Source organism: Battus philenor, unplaced genomic scaffold (genome assembly GCF_028537555.1).
Source record: "Battus philenor isolate CCGP_79_NKW_IND1 unplaced genomic scaffold, ilBatPhil1.0.hap1 SCAF_4, whole genome shotgun sequence".
Lineage (NCBI taxonomy): Eukaryota > Metazoa > Arthropoda > Insecta > Lepidoptera > Papilionidae > Battus > Battus philenor.
In genome coordinates this window covers 15,096,118-15,111,980 of record NW_027181704.1, presented here as the reverse complement: position 1 = coordinate 15,111,980, position 15,863 = coordinate 15,096,118, and the positions used below count along the sequence as shown (strand labels likewise).

The following is a 15,863-nucleotide window of genomic DNA, read 5'->3' as shown; positions in this document are numbered from 1 at the left end:
TTATCTGAAAAAGAAAAAAACTAATTTGTATCTACGCAATACGTTTTGTCACTGACACGACCTTATCGTAATTTTAAAGTACTTTAAACAGGCAGAAGTTTTCAACGATGTAAGTCAAAAGATAAAGCCCGTGAATTAAAAGTTTCAGATATTAAAATGATAATTTAGATGACAAACTTAAATATAACTTAACACTTGGTGGTCCCAATTGATCTCTTAAGTACGCGATGACAAGATTATTTTAGTCATGTTTGTAATAGGCGCCTTCCTGGGCCAAATCTTCTGGTTTCGGTTTGGGGACGTAAGGATTCTTCAGCGGATCTGCGTTTAGTCTGAAAAGTGATATTGATTATTAGTGATTTAATAGCAAAATTTAACTCATGTTATCTTTCTATAGATAGTATTTCTCACTATTGAGGATAACTTATTGAAGGATCGACGTTCTCTAATGGACGCCGCTACAATTAAAAATATTTGTGGTGGCAATGTTAACTATTCGGAACTGTTGTCCGAGGTAAATTTTCGAATTCCTGCAGCAAGAACGCGTTCTAGATCTCTCTTTTTTCTCAACGGCTATGACAAATATCGGTAAACGTGCACCCTTATACAGAATGTGAGACCTCCACAATTCATATATTAGTTATATTGATATATTCTCGTGCTCTCTCCTATCTTTTTAAAGACAATTTCGTTCGAAATTATTGAGTACACACAATACAATTTAAACCTCATTGGAACGTGACGGCTTGCTGTGACTCGTAATTATTGCGTTGTGATATGCATAATGCCCAGCGCATTCATCTTTGATCCCTGTTTAGTAATGTTTATATTTGTTTTGTCATTGTTTGACTTTAAATCATTAAATGTTCTTAGTGAAATAGTTATAAAGTAACAATTGTAACTAATTTTATATTTCTAAGCTTCTAAGTTTGTACTTTCTTACTGCCTTTTGCTACTGTTTATCTCCAATAAAGTAAATAAATGAATAAACTCCTTTTGGAATATCTATAGCGTACTATATTATGTCATCTGTCATAATCTCTGTAGTGGCATGCTTCGGTCAATGATTAGACCTTTACATAGGGTTAGAGCTTCTTGGTCGACTTGTCGCCGTCTTTGCTGTTTTTTTTTTGTAAATTCGCCCTGCCCTGGTAGGATCATTATAAATCGGGTAAGGTATTTTTAATATTATTGTTTTATTTCACTTTCTCTTTTTATCTTTCACAAACTTATCTTTAACATTCAAATCGTCTTCCGGCCTTCACCTTTCTTCCCTCATCTTCGCTAGTCTACAGTTAGTAACATTATCACAGTTTTGTTTAAAATTTTCTATGTTATTACCTTTTTTATTTACCGATCGTCTTTACCGGTTAAAACATGACGTATTTGGTTTTTCAACTAAGACTTTTTAACAACAATATATATTTGGATAACGTGTTTTTAGGTTAATGGATGTCATTATAGAAAACCTTAATTTAAGTTACACAAGTGGCTGTTCGATAGAAACCAGAATCAAATTAAGCTTTCTTATAATGATATTCTTCAACTAAAAGTTTAGAAGTATTAAAACGCAATTAGATCTGAGAAGAACCTACATAAGCTGGACGGTTTTTTTATGATAAATTTCACAATATTATTAACACAGTAGTACAGTATTTCATTTTAGAACTTTACCATTTAAAAATTATTAAGGCTTTATATAGATTTTTTATTTAATGGAATCAGGTGTTACCTAGCGGAAGTCCATCCTTAGTAAGAAAAGGACCAATATTTAGCCACTTCTGCACATGCAGTGGTAGTCGTGCCACTCTAGTGCTCTGTGTTTGGCACTAATCGGTGTAACATAACTCCTGAAGATGCCCCGTGGAAGGGTAAAACACGTGTTGAGTGATTTAACGATGGCAGTTGTGTAATTTGCATTGTTTGCCGCATACGCATTTATCAGCGGGCTGGCGGACGGTGAACTTTGTTGCACGACTACCACTGCATGTGCGGAAGTGGCTAAATATTGGTCCTTTTCTTACATAGATTTTTTAGTTAGTCTTAGAGGCATAATTCAAGAGAATTTCAACCTTCTTGTAAAATTAAATACTGAGCCCAAAGCATCGTAAGAAAAATATATACTGAATTGACAATTCTTAAGACTTACTTGTAGTGTTCAATGGCTTGAGAACAGTCTACGTTGTACCACCAGTCGCAGGCGAATTTGGTTTGATCGAAGAGGGTCCCGTTGGTGCACAGAAAGGCAGCGCCCTGGTGACCTTCACGGCCGTCGTGGCAGACGTGGTAGGCCTGGTCAAAGACAAATGAATAACATCTAAATGTATGTATGTATATAAATATACTTATTTAACAACTTATAAGTTTTTTTTGTATACATATATTTTTGTATTTTTTCAATATTCATACGTGTTGGTTATTATTTATTATATTAATATAGTAAAGTGGAGAGAGTCGAGCTGACAAACAGAAATATGAATGTTTTAATTACTTACTGAACATTGAATCAGAATTCGTTGAAAAACATCAAGCATGTACCTTGTAAAATTTTGTATTTATGTTCGTTTTAACAAATATTGTCATTTTTTTAATACTAATTCTTTATAATTTGTAGGGCATCCTATTATATACTTGTTATAATTCTTTACGACACGATTACGATAAAATTAGTGCGCATCCTCACCAAATTATATTATTTTTAAATTAATTTGACTATCTGCAAAGAAATAACACAAGACTCTATTTAAACGACACTGCATTTTAGTACATATTACATGTATTGAAACTTGCTCAAAATTTCTGCTCAAAATTGAATACGTAATCTTAATGTTTTATTCGCATTCCCCAATCAATAAACCATCGCAACTCCTATTTATCATTTCATTGCTTACGAATGGTTTTCAATTATTTATTAATAAATAAACTTTATTGAATTCGTGAAACCAAAAACAGAATCTACTTTCCGAAACGTTTGGTTTTGAAATTAACAAATTGTATTTAAATAAAGCCTTCCAAGTTGTAATTTAGGATTACCAAGCTGTAATAGACTGTAGGTAAGTCACGCCTCAGGTAAAATGACTTTAAGTTATTCAATTTCAAGTTATTCATGGCCCGAAGAAATTAAGCGGCTTGCGAATTCTCCATTAAAATATTTATTTGTAATGAATATATTTCTAAAGAGGCGTATTAATTTATTTTGGAACGTTTTGTAAATAGAATTTTGATGGAAATCGGTCGAGTAAAAATATAAAGACTCTTTAGATTTAATCGAGTATTACTCGTTATTTACATGTTTTATATATTTAGATTTATTTTTCGTAGCATTATATAATTATCGCTTATTCATCAGGAAGAAGAAGACTCGTAGACAAACGAATGTAGCCAATATAGCCCAGCGAATTAAAAGGTTATAGTGGCAGTAGGCAAGTCACATAGCGTGCTGCAGAGGCATTTAGTTTCTGGAGTGAAGATCACGGATTGGCAAGCGTATCGTAAAACTTAAACCTACAAGGTAGACCAGAGTTTCTTAGCGTCGAGCCCACGCCCCACAGGTGGGCAAAAAATATGTATGTTACAGGGGGGAGGGGTAATAATTTTACAAAGGCTATGGAGGGGCAGTGCAGAAAAAAGTTGGAAAATACGTTAAAGTCGTCAGAAGAGGCTGCATGCAGGCTGCGTCTAACCGCTCTGGAAACCTTTGGGAAAGGCTTAAGTGCAGCAGTGAACATTTTACAGCTGATATGATGATGATGGTGATGATTAAATGGAGCATACTTTATACTATGATTAGAAACCGTTTCGTTTCTAAACGTAAAACATCTTAGTATGTGAAGTGTAACGATTTTATGTTTCATTTCGAAAAAAACTGAACTACTATGTTTTATCTATAAGATTAATCAGCTTCTACAAGGTATTTGAATAGGAAGAAAATCAACTAGATCAATATTACAAACGTACCCAAACTAATATAAATATATAAAATGTATAGGCAATAGATTCATGTACATAAACATAACATAACATGAATGAACTTATGTAAACCATGTCTCATGTAAATTTAGTGACTATAATTAATGAATGGTTACCTGGCATCCTGTTTCAACGTTGGCATACATTCCTGGGTGTACTGGCACGTGATTGCAAGAGAAACTTGTGTCGGGCACTGCATGGTAAATAGGATAGTCCACGCCTGGGACACCGGGCACGTTGCGAAGGTCCTGCGGTTTCTCGTGCTCCCTCAAAGGTTTTCGGTATACCGCTTGTTCGTATTGCACTGGATACGTGTCATAGTTCTGTAATAAATTATCTGTAGTTAGCATTGTTTGTATCACTCTCGTATTAACTTAGGCTAACACTGTTGCATCGCTGAGTATATTAGTGTCAATCTGGTCATCTACTATGAAGCCACTATAAGCCTATATAAGCAGACGAAAGCGTACGGAAGGTCCAAAGTGGCTGATGTAAGTGGACACGAGCCAATTTAATGAGCAAGAGGGCTACGGAATCGAGGTAGGAACGTCTATCAAAGTTATCGATGGGGCGGTGCCGATATAGAGGACTATGGAGTGAGGCAAGTCTTCCGTGAGTAAGCGGACTCATATCAAAGACAAGATTCACTATTATAGGCTGGGCAAATCTAGTACTTATAAGCACTAACTCTCTTTGTCTCCTTGGTTCCATAGTGATGGTTTTGGAGAAGTCTCTTGACCGAGTCAAGATGTAAGGCCATGAATGTAAGGTGTACACGAGTTGGGTGCACATTTAGTTGGGTCGAGATCAGATTTTTGTTTCTAAAGTCAGATTTGCGTGGGCATTCTATAAAGGGGTTAGGATTTGTGACGGAGGGATACAGTTGGGATTTTAATTGGTGCAAGTTTGACGTATATCTTAATGCAAACAATGGTGGGTATTGCAAGGTATTTACGGAGATATGTATTCCAGGAAATGGATTGAGATATTTCTGTGAAAACATCATAGCGCTGAAAGAATCCGCAGAAACTCTTATACCAGATAATCCTACGACCAAACAATATAATAATGTATGTAACATTATTTAATTATAGCGCGGTGATGTGTTCAGTAATTTAATAGTCCATCTAGTTAACTACAATATTAAATAAAAAGTCTCTTTCATGATACGGGAGATTGTAATATTTCATATTTACAAAAGGAAAAGCACCGTACACAGCGAAAGTGCTTATATAAGTTGCGGTCAACCTTGACTCAGTTCCAGTTTTGCTTTGAGTTAATAACACGTAACGAACTCATTAGCGGGCCACTGTGTGTGGCAATGACGTCGGTTAAAGTACAATTTCATTCATTTTAATATTTTCATAAAAGACATTATTGTAATTATGCTACATGTTTTATGAACAAAACTTTAGATACTTAAAACACACATAATTTTTATTATCATTTTTAAAGCACTATAAAATATACTAAAACAGATAAATATATTTAATGGAATCAGGCGTTACCTCGCGGAAGTCCATCCTAAGTAAGAAAAGGACCAATATTTAGCCACTTCCGCACATGCAGTGGTAGTCGTGCAATAAAATGCACCGCCCGTCAGCCCGCTGATAAATGCGTATGCGGCAAACAATGTCAAATTACTCAACACGTGTTTCACCCCTCCACGGGGCATCTTCAGGAGTTATGTTACACCGATTAGTGCCAAACATAGAGTCTTTAACAGTTGACAGTGTGATTCGCATTGTTTGCCGCATACGCATTTATCAGCGGGCTGGCGGGCGGTGCATTTTATTGCACGACTACCACTGCATGTGCGGAAGTGGCTAAATATTGGTCCTTTTCTTACTTAAGATAAATATATGACATATATAACATAAACATGACAATAACAAACATATGGCATATATAACATACACCAGCAAATGTAAAAACTACTCCATACGTTAACTAGATTTGCATGACATCTTCACTTAACTTTAAGGAAAAAAAATTACTCTGTCATTTGTTGTAAGTAATAAATAATAAAATGTATTGTTATGTATATATGTGAAAGTAAAGAACAAATCATTTAAAATTAATCCTCTATTAAATTATCTAATAACAAATTGCAATCGTGATTATATAAAAGCATAAATAATATATTTTTTTTATGAAATCATTAAGTTTAGTTAAAAAAATATTTGTAAATAATATTTCTTCGGTCTAGGCTACATTTGTGTTGGGTATAGACACGGATTATACAAATCACGGTACTCATTTCATTTCATTGAAGAATAGAAATTAAATATATGAATAAATAAAATACGCGCTCATCTGCGAATAGAGAAAGACGAAACCAAACTAGCAATGTTTGAGAGGAAAACCTTGAAAATTTTTTTCGATCAGATCGAAAAGATAACGCGTGTACCGTTTAAGAATGATTAGGTAGGTGATTGAATTAATTTATAACGAAACAGTTGATAGTTTTTTCAAGTCACAAATGCCCAGATAAGTAGGTTCAAAGTTCAACTCACCAAGAACATTATATTAGGGGAACCGGAAAGTAATGTCGTTTCTGCGCATAGCGATACTTGTCATTTGGTACCTCATTACGTACTCGGAACACGTTGTATACTAGATGGCAAAAAAATTTTGATAACGAAGGTGAATATATTGTTGATTAGAAATAAAAATTTGTTAAAAATGTCATTGTGTGAATTTAACTTAATAAAGCGACATTACATTCCGGTCTCTCTAATATAAATAATAAATTTAGTTAATATCATTAAACATTTTTTAACATTAAACTTAGAAAACGGGAGCGTATTTTAAAGCCTACCTAAATTACAAGTTATAATCCTACCAATCCTACTGCAAATATTGGTGTCCTATGTCCAAAAGTGGTCATCGTACTGCCAAAATAATGATGGTAATCATGTATTGTAAAACATTATATAGTGATACGCAAAATAGTAACTTATTAATGGCACAAGTTGAAAGTAAACAGATTCTTTTACAGTTTTCTTTTAAACAACCATATATAAAGTTATATACATAGATTTATACAAATAGGTAACAGGACAAACAATAAAAAGCAATAAATAAAATAACAAGAATGATTAAAATAATAAATAAGAACGATAGAGAGTGTAAGTTCGATAGAAGAGGTAGGAAAATAAATAAGAATTAAGAATATACAAATTGTTAAAAAAAAATAAATGCAAAATTGTACAACAATTTGGAAGAAAAACTTGCTTAAAATATTATGATTAAAATAAGTTGTTAGCGATTGTACCCACAGTACATTATTATGATTAAAAAAATGTTGTTAGCGACTGTACCGATACTATGCCACAGCTGTTTTATTTTAAATCTGCTTGGTAACGTATCACATTAATACGTGAACGTATACGAAAAGGTAGTTCCGTTTGAGCGTACCCTAGATTTACGAGCTAGATACATTGAGGCCGGTGCTACTAGGCGTCGCCAGTGAGAGGGGCAACGTCTTGTCACGGCCGACCGGCGCTTGCGAAGTCACTCGAAAGTACCGTGGTAGGGGTAATGAGTGACTCGGGTTTCTTAATCGTAAGATCAGACAAGAGAATGTACTAAAACTACTCTCCTAGTTGTGCAACTTTGACATTTAAATTATATCTATTTTATATTGGCTTGTATTTCTTTACTTAATAATTAGAAAATAAAAAGAAAAAGAAATACATAGCGTTAGATTTTAGGTGTGAAAGCTTTAAAACAGTCAATGTGTGGCATATTTATTGTCAATTAACGTATCTAAAAATCAATTATTTTAAGAACTAAACAACGTAATCTAATATATAAAATTCTCGTGTCACGGCGAACTTGAACTCCTCCGAAACGGCTTGACCGATTTTTACCAAATTTTACATGCGTATTCAGTATGTCTGAGAATCGGCTACTATCTATTTTCCATACCCCTATGTGATAAGGGTGGTCCACCCCTAAATTTTTTTTAATTATTTAGACAATTTTTTGGGTTTTTATTTTATTATGATACAGCATACAAAAATACACACAAACCTAAATTTTCACCCCTCTACGATCAACCCTTATCTTACATTTGTTAATTAAAAACTTTAATTTTTTTTGCAAAACAACGTTTGCGGGATCAGCTAGTACTAATATAGAAAGAAAAGGCTTTTCTAAAATTATAATTACGAAATATTAATAATAATTATTATTTACAATCTTCCTCTGTAGACTTAAACTAGAAGTAATTAGTCTATCATATTAGAGTAGAAAAAAAATTAGTGTGATATATTTCAATGTGATTTACTTCACACAGGATGATCGGAAATAAGTGTAAAAACGCTAAAGCAGTAAGAACAGTGACAGTAAGAAGTCAAATGAGCTGTACATTCACCCCTTGAAAGCTTTTACACTTTTAACTAATCATCCTGTATAATATGGTATAAGAAAAATTAGAATTTTAACGGTGTAACATTTTAAATATCAGACTTATATGTGGTTTATTTAAATTATGTATATTAAAAAGGGATTTGCTTATGCTAATAGAAGCTATTTTTATTGCTTTTCTTTTCAATAAATGTCTTTGAATCTAAATAAACTAAATTAGAATAAACTGGATAAAACTAGATTTAATATTTATAAGACATCGTCGTCTTTTCAGCCCATAGATGCCCACTATAGGTAAAGATATATATGTTTGGAAAAACTATAATAGCCACACTTAGCAGGTGACTTAGCAGGCAACTTAGCAGGCGACATAGCAATCATAGTTTAGTATCATGGTATAAAGAGGATGTTACTTCTCATGCTCTAAAAACTTGTTTTGTTAGTAGTGGCAATCCCATAAAATTAATGCATAAAGTGTGAATTATATAAGAGTGGAACCTTGGAATTGTACTCGCGATTTTCAAACGCAAGTCTCAATTCTCTACCGCTAGAGTACCTCTCTCAGATATACGTTTAAATATTATATTGTAATTCTATCAAGTATTCGTGGAAAATGACATAGTACAGATAGCACTATATCTTTCGGTTTAAATAGTTTATTATAAAAAATATATTATAAAAATAGTTTATTAAGAAATGTGTCGTTAAGAATTTTTATCACACATACAGAAACACTAATACAAACAAGAGTGTAATGTATCATTTTGGTCGTATGATGTCCACTGATGGACATGGGCTAGAGAGCTAATGAATTACAGGAGGGCCGGCAAAAACGAGAATTTGAAGGCCCCAACAATCATTTGTTCTGCAGGCTATATAGGGTCTTTCGAACTTATACACAATATATAGTGTAATAGAGTTTAATTATCTGGATAGTGTTGTCTTTTTTGCTGTCTAGGATTTTTTAGATAAGCACATAATATTGTAAATCGTATAGAAGATAACTTTTGTCCTAGTAATAAAGTTTTTCTTAGTTTAGGAAGCAGGTTTGTAAATATATGGAGTGGTAAACATTTTTTGATTTTTTTCTTAAATTTGTTTTAAACTTGTTTTAAATTTTACTATTCATACTTATAGTATTATTATAATAGTTTTAATATATCTAATATAAAATTTGTGGAATAATACACTAGTCATAATAAATTTTTTAATCATTATTACATATGATTTTAGACTGCTTGCTGAAATAAAAACAATTTTTCTTTCGCAAAATAAAAAGCATGATTTATGTAAGCAGGATAGAAACAAAGAACAGATAAGCGTTTACATGTTCTTACTGCATTAAAGAGTAAATTAATATTTTTTTTGGTAAATATATTTGAGAAGCCTCTCCATTGTTTTCCTTATTTGCGAGCCTATTCAGCTAAAGCTGTGAAATCCACTAGAGCTAACAGCAATTCACTTAAATGTGAAAAAGAACTCTTTCACGTCTGTTTCACCTTTTGTGTATATTTTCACATTTCTTTTATTGTTATAAGCAAATGTTCCTTTGCGGAAAGCGGTGACGGACTGAGCTCACGCGATGTTTGACACTAATCAGCGTAACAATATTCCTGAGGATGCCCCGTAGAGGGGTGAAACGCGTGTTGAGTGATTTAACGGTGGTAGTTGTGTAATTCGCATTGTTTGCCGCATGCGCATTTATTAGCGGGCTTGCGGGCGGTGCACTTTATTGCACGACTACTGCTACATAGCGGAAGTAGCTATATATTAGTCCTTTTCTTAAATGTTCCTTTGACTTTTAATAAAGTTTTTCTTTAAATTGTGTGGGTGTCGACTTGTCATCTATATATGTCGACGAGAACATTTTCTTCTTCCTATTCTTCTTTTCATCCGATGGAAATCCACTGCAAGGCATAGGCCTGGCTAGATCGTGGGAAGTCGCCGGATGTCGGCAGCGTGTGCCATCGTTGTTATATTTGGGGAAGGCCTATGCCAAGCAGTAGGCGTCTAAAGGCTATATTAACATGCATTTATTACTGCTAAATAGTATTAGTTGCGCACCATTATCTAGTCGCTGAAACTTTGCCAGGTAGTACTAAAAGAACTATTTAAATAAAGAATTCTATTTTCCATTAGTGTTCTCCGAAATAACGTCCTATTGTCTGAAAAGAAAAAGAAGAAAAAAGAGATATAATGATCGCGCGATTAATTTATCGACATTGTGTTGATCGGCACAACATATGCATGTGCTATATTTACTTACCACCATTTTAAAAAGTTTTTTTTTGACAAGGTATTTAGAGGACCCAAATCGAAAGGCACCGATTTACTGAAACTTTTAACAAATAAAGACAGAAAGACTGGGAGCGAAAATAAAGATAAATGTTAAATTCTCAATGAATGGGTCAAGTAGATTTATAGCCGATATCCGGTAAAACCTATATCGTTTAAACTCCAAAAAAAATTATGACTACCAGCGTTTCAAAGTTCCGGTGTAATTGGCGTTTAGTCCAAAGTTATTGCAATAAAAGTGCGAGCCGTTTGCGACCTTAAAATATCTAGTAGCAATAACTCGCGCCCTCATAAGGGAACACTAACTTTCGCAATTTTCCCTTCTCAGAGTTTCCCCCGAGCCCTTCAAAGGCGAATTACCGTTGGTTAAATTTACTTTCATTCCGACGTCGGAGGTCTGTTTTTTAGTTTTATTTCTTTGATCAACGCTCCTTAAAGTGGAAATTGTTTGAAACTCCGCCGTGGCGCCAAATTGGTATTCTGTAGTAATCCCGCGAATTCGCACCTCGGACGAGGTGTTCCTTATTTCCGCTAGCATTTCTTTTTTCTCTCGTCTTCATTGAGTGCGTCGTTTGATCTGTCGGCGGATGCTCTTATTTCGTCTGCTCCGTTATCTTTATACCGACTACGACGGTCTCTTTGTGCGGAGTGATTTCGTGAAACAGGAAGCTAAAAAATATTGTTCTCTTTTTTTTAACGTCAAATTAAAATTCAAATTGCTAAAGGAAGAGCTCAAACAATTTTTTTTTCAAAAGTCGTTTGTATTAATTACAAGAAAGGATTATTTCTAATGACATAAACAAGGACTTTTAAAATTCCTCTGTAGTTAAATGCACTATGTATCTATGATTAATAATTAAAATAAGTACATAAACATAACATTATCTTAATTTAGAAATGGACTTGTCTCTCTTGAGTTTATTTATGATGACCAATTTAGATCAAGCAGACTTGACTTACCCCGAGACATTACAACCTCTAGAGGATCAAATAGCGACAGTTTATTTCGTCATTTTAATGCTTCACATTATCGAAGTAAATGTGGGCGTTTCGGGAACAAGAGCGTCTACCTACACGGCTTTTAATCTGATAAGGAAAAAAAATGTACCTAGCCACCTAAGAGTAATAAGATGATGGAAGAAAGGCGATGAAAGCAAGAAGGAATGAAAGAACAAAGTGAAAGATATTATGATGGAAATAAGGTAAGAATAAAATAAATTGAGAAGTATGACAGTGAGTGAAGAATAAAGATGAAAAATATGAAAAACCTATTTGTAAACAAAGACCCTGATCCCAACTAATTAGGGGTACGAGAGGCCTCCAATAGCGGGGCCATAAAAAAAAATCTGATAAGGTAATTTCATAATGGTCTGATTTGGGACACCTGAGGTAGAATTCAAGCTCTTATAAAACGCAGTTAAGGATCATTTTCAGGGTTACAATAACCATACGTCACAGCAAAAAACCTTAGTAGATTGACCGAATAATCTCAAAGGCTTTATATATATATATATATATGTATATATATATATACATATGTTCTAAAGTTTTACAATATATTCCCATGTGAAGCCTCTGAAGTATCGTGAAATAAATTTAAAAATCTAATTAAATATTCTATGGCATTATGATTATTTATTTTAGTGATTATAATGCCTTTGTGTAAAATATTACCTAGTAAATTGAACTTGTATGCAAGGAGCCGTCTATTTTTATTGCATCGTATTGGAGGAACAATGGGGCGTTAAGTTTCTGAAAGACAGATCACGGATCCGTAATGACAACGAAGAACGTACATATGGTAACATAAACAGAAGACCTTGTTGAGGTCGCTGGAACTTTTGGATACAGGCCTTTACCAACTGCACAATGCAAGTTATATATCGCAAATATATTGATAGTCAAAAGTGGGCTTGCTATAGCGGAAACGTTGATGTTGATTAAACAATAACAATCTAATATTAAATTAGCAGATAATTATAGTTGGAAGTGAATTAGCGGGAAATGTTTAATTCGACTCGATTTTCCAACATTCTAGGCCTTGTTTTAACCGACAACCAAACAAATTAAATTCGATAATTGTAAAGATTATATTTTAATTATAACCACATTATTAAGCAATTATTTAGTAATGCTATAGACCGTTTTAATACTATTTGTAAAACATAAAATTAATTTATATAGCTTACTGGTAAGCAAAAAGCTATATAGCTTTTAGGCCTATTTCGAATAATTTCATATAAAGTACACTCTGAAATATTTTACATTACTTTTTTATTGAAATGCGACAGTAGAGTAAATTCTGGCTGTCGAAAATCTGTAGGAATAGATAGTAAACAATAAGTAATTTAATTTTTCATAAATTATATTTTCGAAAATTCTAGAAATGAGCTATAAATAAATAAAATGCGAAGAACCGCGCTGACTCATTGGATCGACATTGAGATATATTCCTAATTGCCTATTAATCTATTCATAGGTGGTAAAAACACAAAATGCAAAATATATCGATTATTTCGCCAACCAAATAGATCATGAATATCAACAAGTTCGGCCGTTTTTTTGCAATACTTGTGTTAGGAAACACTGATCTTTTTTATCCATATTAAATCGATTACTACTCTGGCAGGTATAACTATATCATTAAATATATGCTTAATATATAAAATCATAGGACTTTGTATGGTTGTAAATAAGTATATATGTCGTACGTTAAATGAAACGAAGCTTTTGCAGCTTCATCGGAGCTGAATTGCAGAAATGAACGGTCCACGCACTCAACAAAATCAGACTATCCCAATTTCACGACTCGAACCATGATGTTCGCCCGAAGGTAGATTATACGCATGTATGTATAGTTTAATGTGTGTAAATGTATGATGTAAGCGAGGAGGATTCGGAGGTCAAAGGTGGGATGAGAGTTCTACCTCGGATCACCCTAGTGTGGCGAAGGCGGGATCGGCTGTCTTCAGAAGCGAGACGGTTTGTGAACAGTTTTCTACTTGATTTTGATGCATCTTACTCGTATGAGCGGGGGGAGTCTTTTTAAGACCTTTTTTATGGTTCGGTGGGAGAAATCTTTCGGTGTTGACGATGCCCTGCCTCTGGGGAGAGGACAGGGGTATGTGGGATTCCTACCCACTAAAACATCCCCCAATGGTCGCCCTCTGCGCTTCACGGGGGACCGCGGTATCTCCCGGTCAGGGATCGCCACGCGGTTTTCCTTCGCACCGTGCTATTTTCGATAGCCCGTCCCGGGGTATGCGTGTATACGCTACCCCCGAAACCCTCGTGGTGCTATTACGATGGTTCGAGACTACGTCGAACCATCGTCCGCCTCAAGTGTTTTTAAGACCTGTGCTTGCCGTATTCTGAGCGATCTAGTGAATGTGTGAGTTGTGGAAACCCTGAGATGAGTTCAATAAGAAAGTTCTAAGGTCGTCATAAGTGTGTATTGATATCGTGTATATGTGTGCGTGATAAGAAATGAATAGTTTTTATAAAAGTAGTTTTAGCAGTAGTAGTAAATGCCCTAGTTTTTACCATATAGAATGTTTGGTTCTAAAACGCTTTACCAGTAAATATAAGACGGGAGAAATCACTATCAATTCGTAGCTAAGAAAATGGTTGAGATGTGTTGCTTTGATTATATATCGATTAATTAATTCTTCACGAGCTTACCCATGTTGATTTATTATTGTGTATAAATAAAAGTATGCATTTAAATATATGTATGTACACGTCGACTTATAATTCTTCTACTGTATTTCTGTTGTATGTACTTCGGCTGTATTTTATAAATTGCCTCGTATAATAGGACACTCATTGCCATGCATATGTCTCCTCTAAAGATATCTTTGAAGAGATGTATTTACCATAATCACCATGCTTAACAGGCACGCGAAAGACGCAGAAAGTGTGAATTTTATAAAATTGTATCCCGGGAATCGAACTCGCGACCAATGATCGCATGTCTAAGTACTTTATCGCTGCTGCTTAATAAATGATTATTCATACATCCATGCGTTTTTTTATTTATATGAAAAACAAAGAATATAAAATTAATAAATAAACTGTTTGGCAGACTACAAAGACCATATCGTAGTCATAAATCAATAGTTAGCGATATAAACCCACCGTAAATACATCGTCGTACGAAAAAAAAAGAGTACCGAAAATTGCATTCTACCCGTGCGATACGTTCTGGGGAGATATGGAGGGTCACGGTGTTATCGGAAAGAAAAAAAACCTTTGATACAAGAACGCTTTACTTTCTTTCTTATACCTTTGTAAATGTTTAGTACGAGAGTGTTTCGTATATTTTTAATAGTAAAATTACTGGCTACGGGCAGTGCAAGATCTGTCATCGGTAGAATTTTGGTTAGAGGCATATGCCTTGAAGTGGGTATCTATGGGTAGATATGATGATTCTTTACATTATATTAACAGGATATTAAAATATATAAAATCATAGAGGCAAAAAAATAAGTACAAAGGGCGGTTTTATCACGAAAGGCGACTACTTCCAAATGATTATTGAATGTATTTGGTTATTAAAAAAATAGAATCGACGGTTAATGATAAAGTTGTTGATAGTTTTGTTTAATTTTTATTTACAACTGTTTTTTACTAGATATGCTTCTCGATGTTTTTGGTATTGAAAAATATAAAAAATATTACGACTTGCAAAGCATTTATTTACAGGTTTGTATTAAAATACTTCATATATACATACAATTAAATGTTTTAAAATAAATAATTAAGTAGAATTTTTTTTAAAGTTAATAAATCTAAAAGACATATTTAATTGATATTGTATAGTAAATACACATAATTATATAAAATGATTTAATATAATTATTAAAATTCAAAATTAACTTACTTGTAAATACGCGGCATCGGATACGAGGCCACAGAGTAATGCTCCGGTCAGAGCCCTCAACACCGCCTTGCCCATTTCCCCACACATCTTGATATTAATCTGTATTTACTGGTAGAACACTACACTGTGCCGATAGCCAAATGGTACTGTTCAGATCAAACATCTACCACTCCCCACTAATACCATCAACGTATTTCGGTGGTAGGGAAAGGTAATGTGGTAAGTGATAGGGTAGGCTGTGAGACGGTGTCATTGACACATTGAGAGCATATGCCATGTATGCACAATCAACTCCGTTGACTAGAATTTTTATTGTTGCAAATGATCTATCTGCATTAATTAA

The 15,863-nt window shown here is 33.9% G+C and overlaps 1 protein-coding gene across 1 annotated transcript; it reads right to left on the bottom strand.

The window, feature by feature from the left end:
• Positions 1-241: 241 nt before the first annotated feature.
• LOC137929014 (U-scoloptoxin(01)-Cw1a-like) lies at positions 242-15,607 on the bottom strand. The gene is made up of 4 exons (XM_068772029.1): positions 15,521-15,607; positions 4,086-4,292; positions 2,150-2,292; positions 242-332 (listed from the first exon to the last, which is right to left on the bottom strand). Exons 1-4 carry the CDS (start codon positions 15,605-15,607, stop codon positions 242-244), a joined length of 528 nt encoding a protein of 175 aa, XP_068628130.1.
• Positions 15,608-15,863: the final 256 nt, after the last annotated feature.